This window comes from Lutjanus erythropterus, chromosome 2, assembly GCF_056507025.1.
Source record: "Lutjanus erythropterus isolate fLutEry1 chromosome 2, fLutEry1.hap2, whole genome shotgun sequence".
NCBI classification, from domain to species: Eukaryota; Metazoa; Chordata; class Actinopteri; order Lutjaniformes; family Lutjanidae; genus Lutjanus; species Lutjanus erythropterus.
The window spans coordinates 17,163,782-17,179,479 of NC_139318.1; the positions used below are offsets into that span (position 1 = coordinate 17,163,782).

The 15,698-nt window shown below is 38.0% G+C and overlaps 1 protein-coding gene across 1 annotated transcript in view; it reads right to left on the minus strand.

The window, feature by feature from the left end:
- Positions 1 to 15,698, minus strand: part of loxl2a (lysyl oxidase-like 2a) — a 42,942-nt gene that overhangs the window by 11,682 nt on the left and 15,562 nt on the right. The window contains exons 4-8 of the mRNA XM_084730084.1: positions 9,908 to 10,116; positions 5,704 to 5,920; positions 4,297 to 4,480; positions 980 to 1,131; positions 104 to 271 (exon numbers count right to left, since the gene is read on the minus strand). Coding sequence (XP_084586210.1) covers positions 104 to 271; positions 980 to 1,131; positions 4,297 to 4,480; positions 5,704 to 5,920; positions 9,908 to 10,116 — 930 coding nt within the window. The remainder of the gene's footprint in view (positions 1 to 103; positions 272 to 979; positions 1,132 to 4,296; positions 4,481 to 5,703; positions 5,921 to 9,907; positions 10,117 to 15,698) is intronic.

The window sequence follows — 15,698 nt, forward strand, 5'->3', positions numbered from 1 at the left end:
CCAATTTTGAAAGCCAGTCAAACTAAACCCAATGCTGAGAGCCTGCACAGTGAAGATAAGCCCAGCTTAAAAATGATTTGTTGGGAGCAGATGTGGTCCTTACTTGGAAAGCGTGGCTGGCAAAGCCCAGTCCAAGCTGTCTGCACACCACCATGGCCTCCATGGTCCCCCAGCTGTCACTGCACACTGTGCCCCATACCAGGGAGCCGTTTCTCTCTGCCAGCACTTCCACACGGCCCTCGTAGGGATTACGGCCGCCACTTAACCGAAGCTGAAGACAGAGACAGACACATATGTCATCCAGTTGTATGCAAATCTTTATTTTTTTATGTACTGCAGAATATGGAAGGATAACGAGACACGTAAAAGGCCCCCCACCCATTCTTTACAGGAGCACACCCCAGACTGAAAGAGACACTGTGTTTCTTTGTGGTTGTTTCATGTCTATTTCTAGTACTTTTGTGTCTCTTTGTGATACTTTTGTTTTTATGTCATGTTGTGATGTCTGTGAGGTAGTTCAGGCAGTCAATTTGAGCTGCACCGCAATCGTATGTAACACGCCTCACACTCTATAGTACATAGCAAAAGCACCCTTTCAACCTGGCAGTCTATTTTAACCGCTAAACCCTCCCATCTCTCCCTCTGCCTGTCAAGGCCATTGCTGCTTTGCGACAGAGGGTCCAAGATATTTGTTCATCACTCCTCAATATCTCTATGTAAACATAATCTGCGAGGAGTGATGAGGTCGGAGCCTAGACGCCAAACTCTAACTATGTTCTGCTGCTGCAATCATTCTAAAACGTGAATTGTCTAACTGAGATGATTTTGTGTCTCTTTGTGCTCATTTTGTTAACAGAAATGTTAATAATCACTTCAAACAGATGCTTTAGTCTGGGCCCCCCTGACTTCCCGGGCCCCTTGACCTGTGTCCGTTGCACCTGTTCACTGATCCATCCATGCTATAGAAAGCGGTACTCACTCTGTTGTGGAAGCCCATGGCAGGAACGTGACACCTGACTCCCGCGTCTTCCTCGTGGCTGCAGCCCAGAGAGTCACGGTTGAAGTAGCACTCAGTCAGTGACTTTTCAAACCCAGAGCACTCCACCTCGTTCATGTGGACCGGCCCGATCCCTACAGAGAAACACATCGGGCACAGAAAAAATGTGTTGCTGTCATTCTGTTGAACTTATGACTAAAACTGACTGTGACTAAAATTCTGACAAACAGGCGGAGCATTGACATCATGTGCATTACAGAAAATAATCTGAGAGGAACTGTCATCTGTTTCCATTACTGGAAAAGAGAAAGCTGATCTTTGGGTTACACAATGTTTTCAGGTGTGCTGCTCACGATTCCTGAGTACAACAGCAGCCTTGTCTGTGTTTTGTGAGAACAACAAGTCCATCATAACACAGATGAATGACTTCCTGTTTCCTAGACTTAGAGTACAAAGGAAACAAGCTGTCAGCTATGTCAAATGAAAACGAGACACTTGAGGCTTGTAAAAAAAAAAAAATTCTCTGTGTCTTTTTTCAAGCTAAAAAAAAAAAAAGATTTTCTCAGTGTAGCGAAGTTTCCACAATAAGATGTGTGAGTACTCAGTCCACACTGGTTTTTTGGCCATGTGACTGAGCAGGAATGTCTCAAGTGATGCGAGGTCTGAAACTACAGCCAGAGACGGAGATGGACGGGCAGCGGGCGAGGGAAAATAAAGTCACAACAACAGGAAGAACACAGTGCTGCTGTAATCTGCTGCTGCTGTGAATTTCCAAGTCTGACAGATGATTATAATAGATTAAATAAAAACAATATTTATCATACTTATTTAAATCAAACTTGCAAGGGATCACGCTTTAGTTAATATTCTTTACCAGCCAAAAATAAGTAACACATAGACATGGCCTCTAACAGTTCATTACTCGAAAGTAAACTTGCCAAAATATATCCTAATCAGTTTTGTGCATTACTAAATAACTCACTACTGTAACATTACTACTTTATCTAGTGACAAGGATGACAAAAGGATTATAAATTTCAAAACCATAACTCTATTACAGTTACTAATCCAAGTAATGCTACATTCCTGTGTCAGGCGATTTGTTCATTCGAATCTGCATGTATGTATAAAACATCCACCTGCCACCCAATGTATTACGTTTTTGCCAATTTAGCGGCCCACACCTCTACCTGTCTCTGTAGGCTGTATAATCTTTTAATATGAGTAATGTAACTAATTACTCTTGATACCAAGTAATAAGTAAAGTGATATTATTACTTTTTTCAATACACTTACTGAGTGAAAGAGGGTTGTCCTTGTCCTTAAACTAAAATGTAACTGGGAGGCTGAAGGTTTTTTTCAAAGTTGAGAGATGTCATACAGCACATGAATCTAGAGAAACTCAGATTTATACTTTGTGGCTCTGACGTTAAATTTGAGAAAATGTGGCGCCCATTCCTGGTCTATGCTGAATCTAAGGTTGAAATCTCCTCAAATGTAACTTCCAGACTTCAGTGAATTTTCTCATTAAATCCTTCTACAAAGGACCTGCTCTATTTGTAAAACACAAAATGTTACTTGCATTGTATTTATCTGTAAATCCTAAGACCACTAAACACATTTTTTAAAAAGTATGTCTGAAGAAATATATAGATTGTTTAAGAACTATTCCTAGTCTCACATAAAAAAAAATCCAAAATCCAAAAAATCCACTATTCCAGTTTTATTTGCATTCTTGTTTTGTCCATTTCAGTGACTTCTGAAAACAAACACAATCAGCTATTTCAAGTCTACAGTCAGTGTGTATGTGTGGCACCATTTTTGGATCCAGTGGTCAGCTCATAAAGAGAAATCCCTTTAATAACCTTGTGCACTCTCCAACACAGAATTCCTCCTCTGAAACCCATTAAGGCTGTTTTCCTTACTGGAACATTTTGTGCGCTCTCTCGTGTTTTGCTGTGAGAGGAAGGTGGAGAAGAACAACTCGTCCAATGCACATATGATTCTTATAATGCTGTGGTAATATTACATTTCGCAGAATCAGTTTCTAGGTCAAGGTATAAACACTAATGTGCTACTCCATACATTCCCCAGAGTCTTTATGTGCTGACCGAAGGTCTAGACTGATTGAAGTGGGACAAAAACAGGTGGTGATACAAAGGCGGTAGATAAGGTTTCAGTCCACACCTTTCGATTTTCACAGCTGGGAGTGAGTTCTGCTTGAAGTTGTGTTTGGACATTTGTTGAGTGATAAAGTTCTGTAAATGTGAAATCAAAGCTAAGAACCTGCGAACAGGTAAGTTCAACAATATGCCAAGATGATCCCTGCATGTGTGGAGGAAATGTTACAGATTACATGGACATGTGAGAGCTGGAACTGTGGTCTCCAGTGTTCCAGTGTATGGAGTCGGGAGTGTACCACTTCAATTATTACATGATTTATTCTTAAGTGGGACCAATACTGGATTTTTAAGGCCCTTTTTTTTAAAACATCTGATCAGCAGATTTTTTTTTGTAAATCCATAACATACAGATTTTTGAAAAGGATTCTTTAAATTTGGATATTAAATACTTGTGACCAATGTGTCTGAATAGTAACATTAAATCCATTTTTTGATTTTCTTCAAAATTTCCAACAATTCAATTGAATTTATGAAACAGTTGTTTTCAAGCTAAAACTGGGTGTTAAAGCTATAATATGAAATATTTCCATTTACATTAAAACCTCTAAAAATGTTCCATATTATCCAAAATGTTTCAAACAAACCCAAACAAATCTGTAATTTATTCAAGGTAACAGTGTGTTTTCTACCAGCCACTAGTTTCTATAACCACCAGGAAACGCCTAAAATAACATGAATAAAACTCAATACATTATCTCCTTCATTAAGAACATGATTTCTGTCTGAGTCACGTCAGATAGATTTTCATCAACAATGGTGGTTGTTTAACAATGAAGACAACAATTCCCATGATTCCATGCTACCCCACAACATCATCAAACTACAGCTTTTGTTACTCTCTTGATGTGAAAGAGATCCCTAGAAGCAAAACTTACATATTGTCCTTTCAAGTAAGTTGCTCTCTTGATATGTTAGAACATAATGAGAATTATATGATAAATTAATTTATCATATAAATTTATCATTTATGAGCAAAATGTTTTTTTTAAATCACTGTTTTACTTTGAGGGTTTTTTAAAACTATTATTTTATTTCAGCACACTTCAGATCCCATATAAGTGAAGCTCTGTATACAGCATTAACATGTTATAGAGTGACTGATCTGTAGAGTCTTACCTTGTCCCAATCGGGCACCAGTCAAGGCCTCTTTGGCGCTACCAAAGCCGAGCTCTCGACACACCACGGTGGCAGCTCGAATGTTCCAGTTGTCGTCACACACGGTCCCCCACTCCCCGTTCCTCAATACCTCCACTCGTCCCTCACCAATCATAGCGCCACCTCTGAGACGCACCAAGGGTTGCTAACAGTCCATCAAAAAAAAAAAAAAAAAAGTGGTTATGACAACAATCTTAGAAATGATTATCATCAAAATCTGCAGCAACTAAAGAAGTATAAATTAACTTGATTTATTTACTTAAGTTAGTCAACTCTTTTAATTTGGACATAATTGAAACATGCTGCAATATATGACAAGCTAAGGTGCTGTCTTCAATAATTTTAATAAAATATGTACAATATTCTTAACCCATCATATTCTGACTCCTGAAATGAATTAAATTTGCATTAAATGCAGATAAAACAAGTTGAAAGTATAAAAATAATTAACTTGTGACTTTCCTGACTTTGTTTGGTCTAAATTGGATTAAAATTGTTTGTGGGCTAGAGAAAAAGTAAGTGTTATCCTAGTGATAAGCAACAGATATATAATAAACACCAAGCAGGAATACTGATCATTTCATTGTATACATGACAGATGTTTAGTGGTCATCCATTTAAAATGCTTTCAGATGCTTGACTACATGTCCACTTGATTAATAAGGAGGAAATGTTGTAATCAAGAGCTGGACTCAGGAATATATACCAGGAATTGATTATAGGATAGTTTTAGTTGTATTACTCAACTCCGTACTTACATTGAAAACACATTTCTGGTTGTTATAATGTAATGATAATTCAGCAAACAGATTTTGAATCGGACGTTAAAATTTGCATTATAAAATCACATGAACTTCTCTCTTTTAAAAGAGGAATGAATTGAAGAATCTATTTGAGAGGTAATATTCAAGAAGTTATTCAAATGCGAAGTGTGTGAAACAAACATCAGCCATGTGGTACCATAAAATGACTTTCTGAGGTGTCAAGGAGTCTGTTGATATTTTTCAGTTTATAGTTTCTCTCCCACAAGGGAGGACTATCCCCTCCAGATGGGATTACTCTTAAGAGAATTAAGAACTGTTCTGACAAAATCCCTAAAATCCAATGCAGTTGTTCACCTTAAAAGCCCTCTTTTGCACAATATGCTGCCTGCATTCACACAGTAATTACGTCATTCTATCCAGTTTTGCTATGTACTGCAGTTAAAATCTTGGTTGGTCCCCTCTGTCCACTCAAACACTGAAAATGACATGCTAACTCTACACAGAAACAAAGACAGCTCAGTTTCAAAGCCGGACTTTTTTGCTGTGAACTGACAGATCTAACCACTGATCCCCTTTGCAGCCAAGCATGCAGAGTCTGACCTACCTCCACCCTGTAGGCCTTCCTGTAGCCGGCGCTGACGCTGGGAGCAAAGGTACGTCCAGGCACACAGCTGACCACTACAGGCATGCCATGCTCACAGGTGAGGTTACCCTTCAGCTGAATCTCTTTGCCCAGCTTACAATCGGACAGGTCGGCCTCATTGCCGGTGCAGTTGACAGCGAAACCCCAGTAGTTCTTCTTACGGCGCTTGGCCAGCAATCTGAGTGGGAATAACACAAGAAAACAAACTATTGCAAATGATCCTGTATGATTTTTCTGGTCATTTGTTTACATCACTACAAACCATATTAGAAAATGTGTGTTATGAATGAATGAGGAATGTACCCATGGGTGTCAGTTCAAGCCAAAACCTGCAGACTTGAATGTAAAGGCAATCCATCAGAGTGAAATATGTAGTCAGTCTTTTTTGTTATTATATGTTATGTCATCGTTGCATGGCAATGCTGTTGCATAGAAGTATTCCACTTTGTTCAAGTGCAGGTGAGAGGCTCTGACATTGAGAACTTAATCATCACCTGCAGCTTTGTACATTTAAAATTCAGATGTTGAGAGATTTCCACATTTCCACAATTCTGTTCAATCAACTATGTAACCAAACAATGGTGACATATGGATGTAAAGGACTTTATATACCAAGTAAGTGTCTGAAATTTTTTTTTCAAAGAAAAGATATTTACAGTTCAAACTGGTAACCTTTGTTATTGTTTTTTTTTTTTGGAAATATATACTTATTTTGAATTTGATGCCTTCAACACATTAAAAACAATAGTTTTGGGACAGGGAAAGCTCAAAAAACACATTTTTCAAAAAATCCACAGAGATCTATGGAGAAATCTCTGCTTATGAGAGGCAAGGCTGAAAACTAACATTGAATGGCCATGATCCTCAGGAGGCACCGCATTAAAGACTGCATTAAAAAATGACATGACTTGAAAATTTTGAAGATTTTGATTTGAAAATCATTTCATTCTATTTTTATTTATGTTTTACAAAGTGTGCCAACTTTGTTTGGAATTTGGTTTTCTGGCTTTCACAACTGTAATCAATACTATTATCATTTACATACAAATATCAAATGCTTAGACTCAAATCAACAACAAAGACAGAATGTATGATTGTTAAAGCTAATGTACTGTAAGAAAGGTTTAGCAATTATGCACTAGTTATTCTAGCCCGCAATAACCTTTAAAATTTATTTTGGTTATATCAACTCTGATGATTGGGGCATTGCTTATTTGTCACATACTTGGTGCATTTGATTCTACAGTGATGTTTGAGGTGATTGTTGTTTTTTGTCGAATGTTTAAATCACAGCACACCATTCACTTTCATTATGACCAATCCAGTTAATTTAGCCACAGACACTGGTGTTATAATTGACCTATCTAACAGTGGTAATGAAAAATAATTTGTGTATTTGCCCTGTGCTTCAGATCAGCTCTAAAATTAAATAGGTTCTTTCTTGGCCCATGCTACACCCTGCTACTAAATTTCATGTAAATTGGGCCAGTAGCTTTTCCGTAATCCTGCGGACAAACAGACAAACTGAAAACACGATCTCCTTGGCAGACGTAATTAAAAATCAAAAGTTTTGTTTGGCAGTACTATAAAGTCTATTAAAATATATGTCCCTCTACAATAGGCTTCTTTAACGTAGAAGAGCACATAAAAATTTTACCATTCTTTCTCACACTTCACTAAAATATTAAACAGCTTTATAGTTTTATGGGAAGTGGGAATTCTAGTTATTTAGCGTGAGGAATTGAACAATGCCCATCCTATGCTGTGAAGCACAATGGGAGTGTTGTTGTGAGAATACCTTAACATTCTCGTGACCCCCCATACTTGAATAGAAGCCATCAACTAAGGGTCATTGAGGAACCCAACAACAGTGGACCTTGAAGCAGGTCCGGGGCTTGGAAGAAGCAGACCATGTAATGAAACCAGCATGAACTACGTTCACAGCCTCTGCAGCTTATTCAAATGCTGTAAACACAATGTACCTCCAAGGCGGTGTGAGCACAAGGACAATTTGTGGTCCATGAAAACTGATGAGATGCCAAATTTGACTGAGTTTTTAATTTTGTTAGACTATTATTGGCCCGTTAGGTGTCCTTAGTTGCTCCAAACAAAAGACAGATTGAATGTGATCTTTCACCTCAGTAAAACCATGAACCATGTGAAACCACAGCAGCATCACACGCTGTAAAACCACACAGGCTGTGTGATCTTAGGGATAAACCCAAAAACAAAGTGTTCTTTCCTGCTTTGATGCATCTCATTTCTCCTTCGATTAAGATGCATCCACATGCAAGATTTGTATCTGATCAGATGACGTGTCTACCAGAGCAACAAAAACAGAAACATTTTTTGTCAGAGTGCTTTGCTTAATCTTAGAATCCAGGTGCAGCCATTGACTCACAGTGTTAATAAATGTATTTTAGACATCTCTGGTCTTGATTTGACCGTGGTGGTTATGTGTGGTTCTGTTCACCTTTCAGAAGATTATAGAGACCAACACTGATTGGATGGGTATAATGAATAGACTGAGCTAATCAGGGCCATTTTTATGTGTATAAACTTCACTGAAGACCAAACCAACCATGAGATGATCTTCTTGGAGGATAGGTAGCAACATTTATTTCTAAAAGAATTTTTGTATTTCTACCTCAGGCTGAGCTGAGCCCTTTAATGTCCTCACCATGAAGAACACAATGGAATTTTTTTCTTTGCATTTTTAATGTTTTGTTGGGTATAATAACAAGAATCACTGTTTCTTTGGCACAGACGTAACACGCAGTACTTATCAAATTATAGAAACATTAGAAATAGTATGTTCTTTATTGGACAGAATTAGACCCCTCCAGTTTTGTTTACTGTAGGTTTCTACCATACGGTCCAGATGTCACTTCATGGTAAAAGTAGCAAAATTCATTTACAAATACCAAAAAACGTAGAAACGTCTAACGAAAAGCAAAGTCGTTGAAGAAATAAATACAACTTGCTCGCCTGTGTAATGGTGCAACACTAAAGTTTTTGGGCACTACCTTTATTCCTGAATGATAATTCAACCATTTGGGTACTGAGCATTTTTTATACAGTGAAAAAAAATCATTAATTTTATGTATAAAGCAAGAACATTGCACGTATGTGTTTTTATTCAATAGAAATAGTCAGTTGAGTTTAGCTTTACCATAAACAACAGCTGAACCATTTGACAGAGCATGCTATTAGCCAGTAAAAAATAATACTTATTACATTATTTCTTGTATTTAATGTAATATTATTAAATGCATCATATTAACAAAAATGAATGATCAGAGTTTTTTTTTTTTATCTCATTGCAAATGTCCATTCTGATTACATTAGATCAGCTAAACGTTAAAGGGTTAAGAGAGGAACATGTTGTTCTCTTTCATGCCGTTGCCAGATCAGGAGATTTGTTCATGTAGTCATTCTGTCACGTGCAGTAAGCATCTGTTTTGTTTTGAGCTTAGGTTCTCTTCTTAGCAGATAAAAAAATACAAGAAACTAGGAAATAGCTGGCTTTGTATTGGGCTATATATTGGAAATGACATTTAAAAAGGACAGCGCGTTAACACTCATGCTCAGAGGGAAACAATTAGACGCAGCCAAAAGAGCCACTGTTTCAGAGAGCGTTGCACTCAGTCGGTTCCCAGCAGGGCCCATCCCTCATCCTCTAAAACTTCCTCTGGCAGTGTTTGGCTTCTTGTCAAGAATCTCCGGCCTCGAGTCTGTTTAATCTCAGTGTGCTAAATGGATGAAGGGCTGAGTGATGACCAGTGTAAACAAACGTAGTTATGTAACCTTTCCTAACGTCAGTCTAATAAGGTAAAACATACCTAAATGGACTAACACAGAGTTAAAAGACAGTTTAAAAATATTACATTTACTGGAAGATTCTTTAGTACATTTTTAAACATAAAACGCGTTTGTATAACACAGGAATGTGTGGTGTCCCTCAAATTATAACTTTTTTTTTCACACCACTGTGAATTTAAAATGATTCATTATATATATGTACACAGCACTATATTCCAACAACCTAAACTGTAATTACCTCAACTAAAAGCTGAGTGTTTAAGTTAGAGTCTCATGTGAAGACGCTGAATTACATCTAACTGGCCTCATTTGAACCCTGTTGCTGGCCGGCACCATTACTCACTTGTAGGGTCGGGTATTCACACGTTTCTCCCCGGGGAAGCCATACATGCCACAGATGACCCTGGTGTTCATCTCCGTCCAGCCCTCGTTACAGATCTGTCTCCACTTGCCCCCGTCTTTCACCTCCAGAAAGCCGTCAGTGATGGGAATCCTTTTCCTGTGAGAGTAAGTGGCCCGGATCCTCACATCCTCCACCTGCACCGTCAGACCCTGAGAGACACAGAACAGGAAAGGTTTCATCACCTGCACTCCACAGTACAGACAGCGTATACAGAACGTTTGACTTCTGAAAGTAGAACGATAACAGTTTTATTTCAGAAAATATCCCATTTGTTTAGAGTTACTATTATTGTCCTTCATACCATGACATACCAGCATCAGTCAAACACTGATCAAAGACCTGATCACAGCTACAAAATACTGACTAAATAACTAAATAACTCATTGCATCTTTCAAAAATGTAATGCACATTACCAATCTAAGTTTTAGACAAACTTCAAGCTTCTAAAAGCCCATGCTTGTAACTTTTGTTGGTGAAATACTTTATATTCCCATACAAGAAATTCTGCATTCTCTCATGATGTTTTTGTGTTCCAATGGAGTCATCTTTCAAATTGCCTCTAAATCATGTTTCCATTAACTTGCAGCACTACATTGCATTCAACTTACTGAATTCTACCCTGAAGTTTCCATAAACTATACTGGCATAGAGTCATTGCTTTATAAACAAAGTTATATAATTCATGAACATAATCTCAAATGAATTGTAAGCCATCTAAAAGAAAAGAATGTTATTTAGAGGATGCAGCTGCTTATTTGTACTCTGAACTTCATGTGTTCTGTTCCACTCGATACAACCTATGAGTCATAAAGGGAGTTCGTAGAGTGAGGGAAACAAAAGTGTCTCAGAAAAAAAAAAAGAAGAAATCTCACTGTGGTCTTTTAGGGACTGCACAGTTTGAACATATGCCTGAAAATACAACATGTCAAAATCTGGAGATTAAATCTTTGTTTAAACTTGCAAAGTGTTGCTGAGAGGCCTTAGGAGGGTGGATGAATGTCTGGAATTTTTCCTCCATCTCTGTTGGGTCTTCAGAGTTTAGAGCTGTGATGTAAAGGCTCACAGGGAGTCGGTGGACAACATACATCTAACATGGCAGCACAGAGCTGCAAACAACATTTTGGCTTCCTTGGGAAAAAACTTCAATAGTGTTATACATGTGATGAAAAGTTACTGGATGTGAAATACTCTATATCAATCAGTATTCAGTGAGCCAGGAAGCTGGGATGAACCAGTAGAGCACCAAAGGAGAAACAGGAGTCTTTTTCCTACGGGGACAGTGTAGAAAAAATCTAGGCCAAAGAGAGTACTGATGAGATAAAAAAAAAAATGTCGTCCCTGAAAGATTAATTATAAATCAAGGTTTTAAGGACAGGTTAAAGACAGAAGCTGCAAACAGAGTTCAGGTTGAGAGAGTGTCTGCGGGTGGTCCACAGTCTTCTATAAAGGGCTGTAAAGCCAGTTGGTCAAACCGGGGGTCACCAACCACAATTTGTATCATGTGTCCTGAAGACCCCTTAAATCAGGAAGGAATGGTAACCTTTGACCTCCAGGGCTTTATGGGAAAACAGCTACCTAAGAACTCTGCCGTTGTTCATTTCCCTCCTCGAGCCAAGTTCTCCGGTTTGTTCCTGGCTGGGTGTGAGGTTGCACTGTCGGTGCCAAAAAGAGCCAAAAAACTCTGAGCTGCTCTGTGGTATGCGAATGCTGATCTCAGTAATTTCGTAACAGCCAGCTCCTTTAACTCTGAAAAAAAAAATCCAACATCCAGGCATGTCTCCCAGAAATATTAAACGTTTGCCCACAGGGTGGTTTCCTGAGATGGCGTCAGCCTGAGGGAATGTTCAAGGCTTCAAGGTTTTTACACACTAAAGACTGCAATGCAGGAGGAGCCACGACCAAGTCAGACTGTTTCTACAGTGACCCCAGTCCTCCCACTGACCGCAGTGGTTTTAGCGGGTAAAAACCACTCTTTCATGGAGAGATTCCTGCTGGTCATAGCATGACAGAGTGTTTTCCGTTGATGCCTGGTAGGATGGGAAGGTGAGGAAACGTGATCATCATCAGGGATCTGGGTCCACATTACAGAAACTTCTTACCTTAAGTCTAGGTTAAGATGGAACTAGTCTAAGATAAGATTTTTTCCCAGTTTCCTATTATAGAAGGAAATCTTCAATACTTGATAAACAATGTCGCTTATCAACCTTTATATCTGTTACCTAACAACCAACACTACTTCTCTCATCTCACTGAGCTAAACACTGGAACAGACACTGAAACATAGAAAAAAAGCAAAAACAACAGATGAGTTAGAGGTTGGTAACATCTGTAGAGAAATCCACAGACGTTCTTTTTGGGAAATTTACAATAATGCCAATGTGGAAGATAAAAGAAAGAAAGTGAGCTAAGATGGCAGATACTGTCTCCACTGTATCCACCATCAAGTTAGCCAACACTAACTGTTAGTTACTGTTAGTGACATGACTATTAGCAACTCTTAGCAAACACGACCATTAGCTACTGTTACCAAACACTACCGTTAGCTACCATTGTCTGGTTAGCCAGTTCGCTACTGCTACAAGCAAAGTGAAAGTTAGCACAGTTTAATTGTTAGGAGATTTTATTTTAGAATTTGGAAAGTAAAGATACCTGTGTGATAAATATTTCTTACCTTAAGTCAGAATAGGAACATTATGGTTAGGTCTGGATTTAGGAAAAAAGCTGTGAACAAGTCTTAACTCAATTACCATGGTTACCTGACAGTTAAGGTAGGATCTGCAAGATAAGAAGTTTCTGTAATATGGCCCCCGATTTTCTAAATGAAAAAGCCATCTTAATTCTTTGGTTTACTTTGCTTCAATATAAAGACTGATTATTATTATTTATGCTTTAAAAACCATGAAGCTAATTAAAAATGTGACAACAAAGAAGACAAATGTGAAAACCTGTACTCATGTATAGCCAAACTGAGGTACATGTGATACAGGACACGAAATCAAATGGAAAATGTGAGTAGTCAAAGTGAAGCCAGGTGTGAAGAGAGAAATACCAGACAGTACAGGGGGTACGAGGTGTATATGAAATGGGGCACTGAGATGGGTCCGGCCAGCGTGTTGCATTTGGCACAGATGGAGGAAACTGGCCATCTGAGTGTGTGAGACTAAAGAGAGGAGGACAGATACCCACAGCTGGGATCAGTCCAGGCATTTCCCTCCCCCCCAAATCCAGACCACCAGACATAAACTCAGCATAAGTTTGTCTGGCTAAGGTCCAAATCTACAACACTGGTCACTTTTTTAGCACTCTTTGTGGAAAAACTCAGGAAAATTACAAGACACACAGCACACAGAACATGGACCCATGCTGGTACTTATTCTATGACTAAAATTTCATTATATCAATTTAGAAATAAAGACTTTACAATAAGGAGGAAGGACGGAAGATACTGCCGGAGCTGCTGTCAGCAGCTGCTTAGCTTAGCATAAAGAGTAGAAAACATGTCTCTGCCTACCATCACATTATGGCCAGGCCTGCTGACAGTAGCTTCCTATTTAGTGTACAGACCGCATGACTCCAAACTTTGGTAGTATGTAATGAGAGCAGGTTTTCCATTCTGCAGGTCATACTCAACTATTTCTCAACTGGACATGTCTATTAGGTTGCCTCATCTTTCAGTCACTCTCTGACTGGAGTACAGTAGTGATTCATTCACTTTGTGGCTTCTTTATACAAATGGCCAAAATTTCACAATAAGTGGTAGTATTATTTTAAATTCTATTTTAATGTTTTATTTTGAAACAATCTAGTAGAGAATCCACAATTTCTAAAGATACATAATATTTATATCATTACATATAACTGTAATTACATAATTTTGAGGAGATGTGTCTATAATAAGGTACAAACACACCGATATTTCCATTTGATAAAAAAAAATAGATAAAATATCTTGGATATGAATATTTCACATTGTAAACTTCATATAGCTTCAATAAAGTGCTAGAAAGATTATTTAATAACCTCAAAGCTACTTAGCAGGGACTAAATGAGAGAAACATGGGTGTTAAGGGGTTAAGTATTTGGTTTACTTAGAATAGTTCAACATTTACTCTGTTGGACTAGAATAAAAAAAAAAAAACACATTACAAACATTAATCATTGCTTACTTATGAAAATAAATGTTGCAATATTTCTCAAATAAAGTCACATATTCTTGGTCTTGTTTTTACGTGGTTAGCTAGAAAAAAAAAGAAAACATTCCTCATTTAGCTCAGTTCATTACTACTCTCTGAAGTGGGCTTTGACCATTACTGAACTCTTTCCGACTGGAGAGCAGACTTGTTTTTTTGACTGGGCCCCCTCAGTAAGTAGATGTGTGAACATGAGACTTTGGTCTAGCCAGTGTCTGACTAATGCTTCCACTACTGTGCATTTCTTCCGCTTTATTCAGACTTCCAGCAACGCCGCACGTTTATCTACACGTGCGCCCAGACAAACACCCACCCACCCACGGATCAGTGCTCCACCTTACAAAACATGGCAAGTATGAATGATAATTACGCCACAGTTTAGATGAAAAGCAGGAGAACAGCGAGACTCTTTGAAATGACTTTCACATCTGCTCCACCCCACCTTCTGCCTCACTGGCCCCCAGTTTGCCTGACTGACTGACTTGACTGAGGAAGTGTGTGTCTGTGTGTGAATGTGTGTGTGTGTGTTTTGCATCTGGAATATCTATTAGTGAGCATACAGCTGCCATTATGGCAATGAAAAGGAAAAGACTCATTATTATAGGTAGACTAGATGTATGCGCACACCTCATCTCAAACTGAGAGATTAAATTCAGTGTAAAACATAACCATATGTCAGTATTTAAATTATGAATATTGGCTAACTTGCTATAGCACAACCATACTGTATACATACATCAAAATAAATGTCTATTGCATTAATGCTCATAGTAGAATAATACTAATTATTTACATCACATTCCTGCTCATATTGTGCAACTGTTTAACAAATACATGAAAAAACAAAAATCTGTTTCTTTGTAATCTTATATCAAAATCCAATCAAAGTTTTCTTTCTATAAAATATAATATGATGTGTGCTTATGTAAGCTTGAACGAACCAATTTCAGCCAATAATATCATGACATCCACCCATCATTCAATCTTCAACTTTTAGCAGCACACGGCTAAGATTCATTAGTTAGCTAACCAGCAGCAGCAGGGTACAGCGGGTTATAACGCGCCCACTGTTCAACATTCAAATCAAATTCCTCCCAACATTAAGTCCTGTTTAGTTATATCCAGTTTAGTTATATTCATCTCGACTTTAATTTAATTACTTCACATTCAGATATTGATTGATATAAAGTAACTCTAGAATACAGCATTTATAAATCTGACTCTAATCTCTGTGATTAGTGTACAGTGCTAGTTCCAGCCATGGTGTCCTTCTGGCCTGCGTTTAAATTGCTTCTCGAGGTTAAAGGAACAGTTTGATGATTTGTAAAATTATTTGTTTCATTGCTTAGAATCAGATGAGATGACTGACACCAGTCTCATGTTCGTCCTTTACAAATGAAGCCAGGTTAATTTATATTAGCAAGAGAAAACGACCTGGCACATTGAAAGGTAAAAAACAAAATTAAATTAAAAACCTTCCAGCACATTGAAAACTCACTATTTAACATATGGCATCTTTGTTTAATCTGTATTAACACAG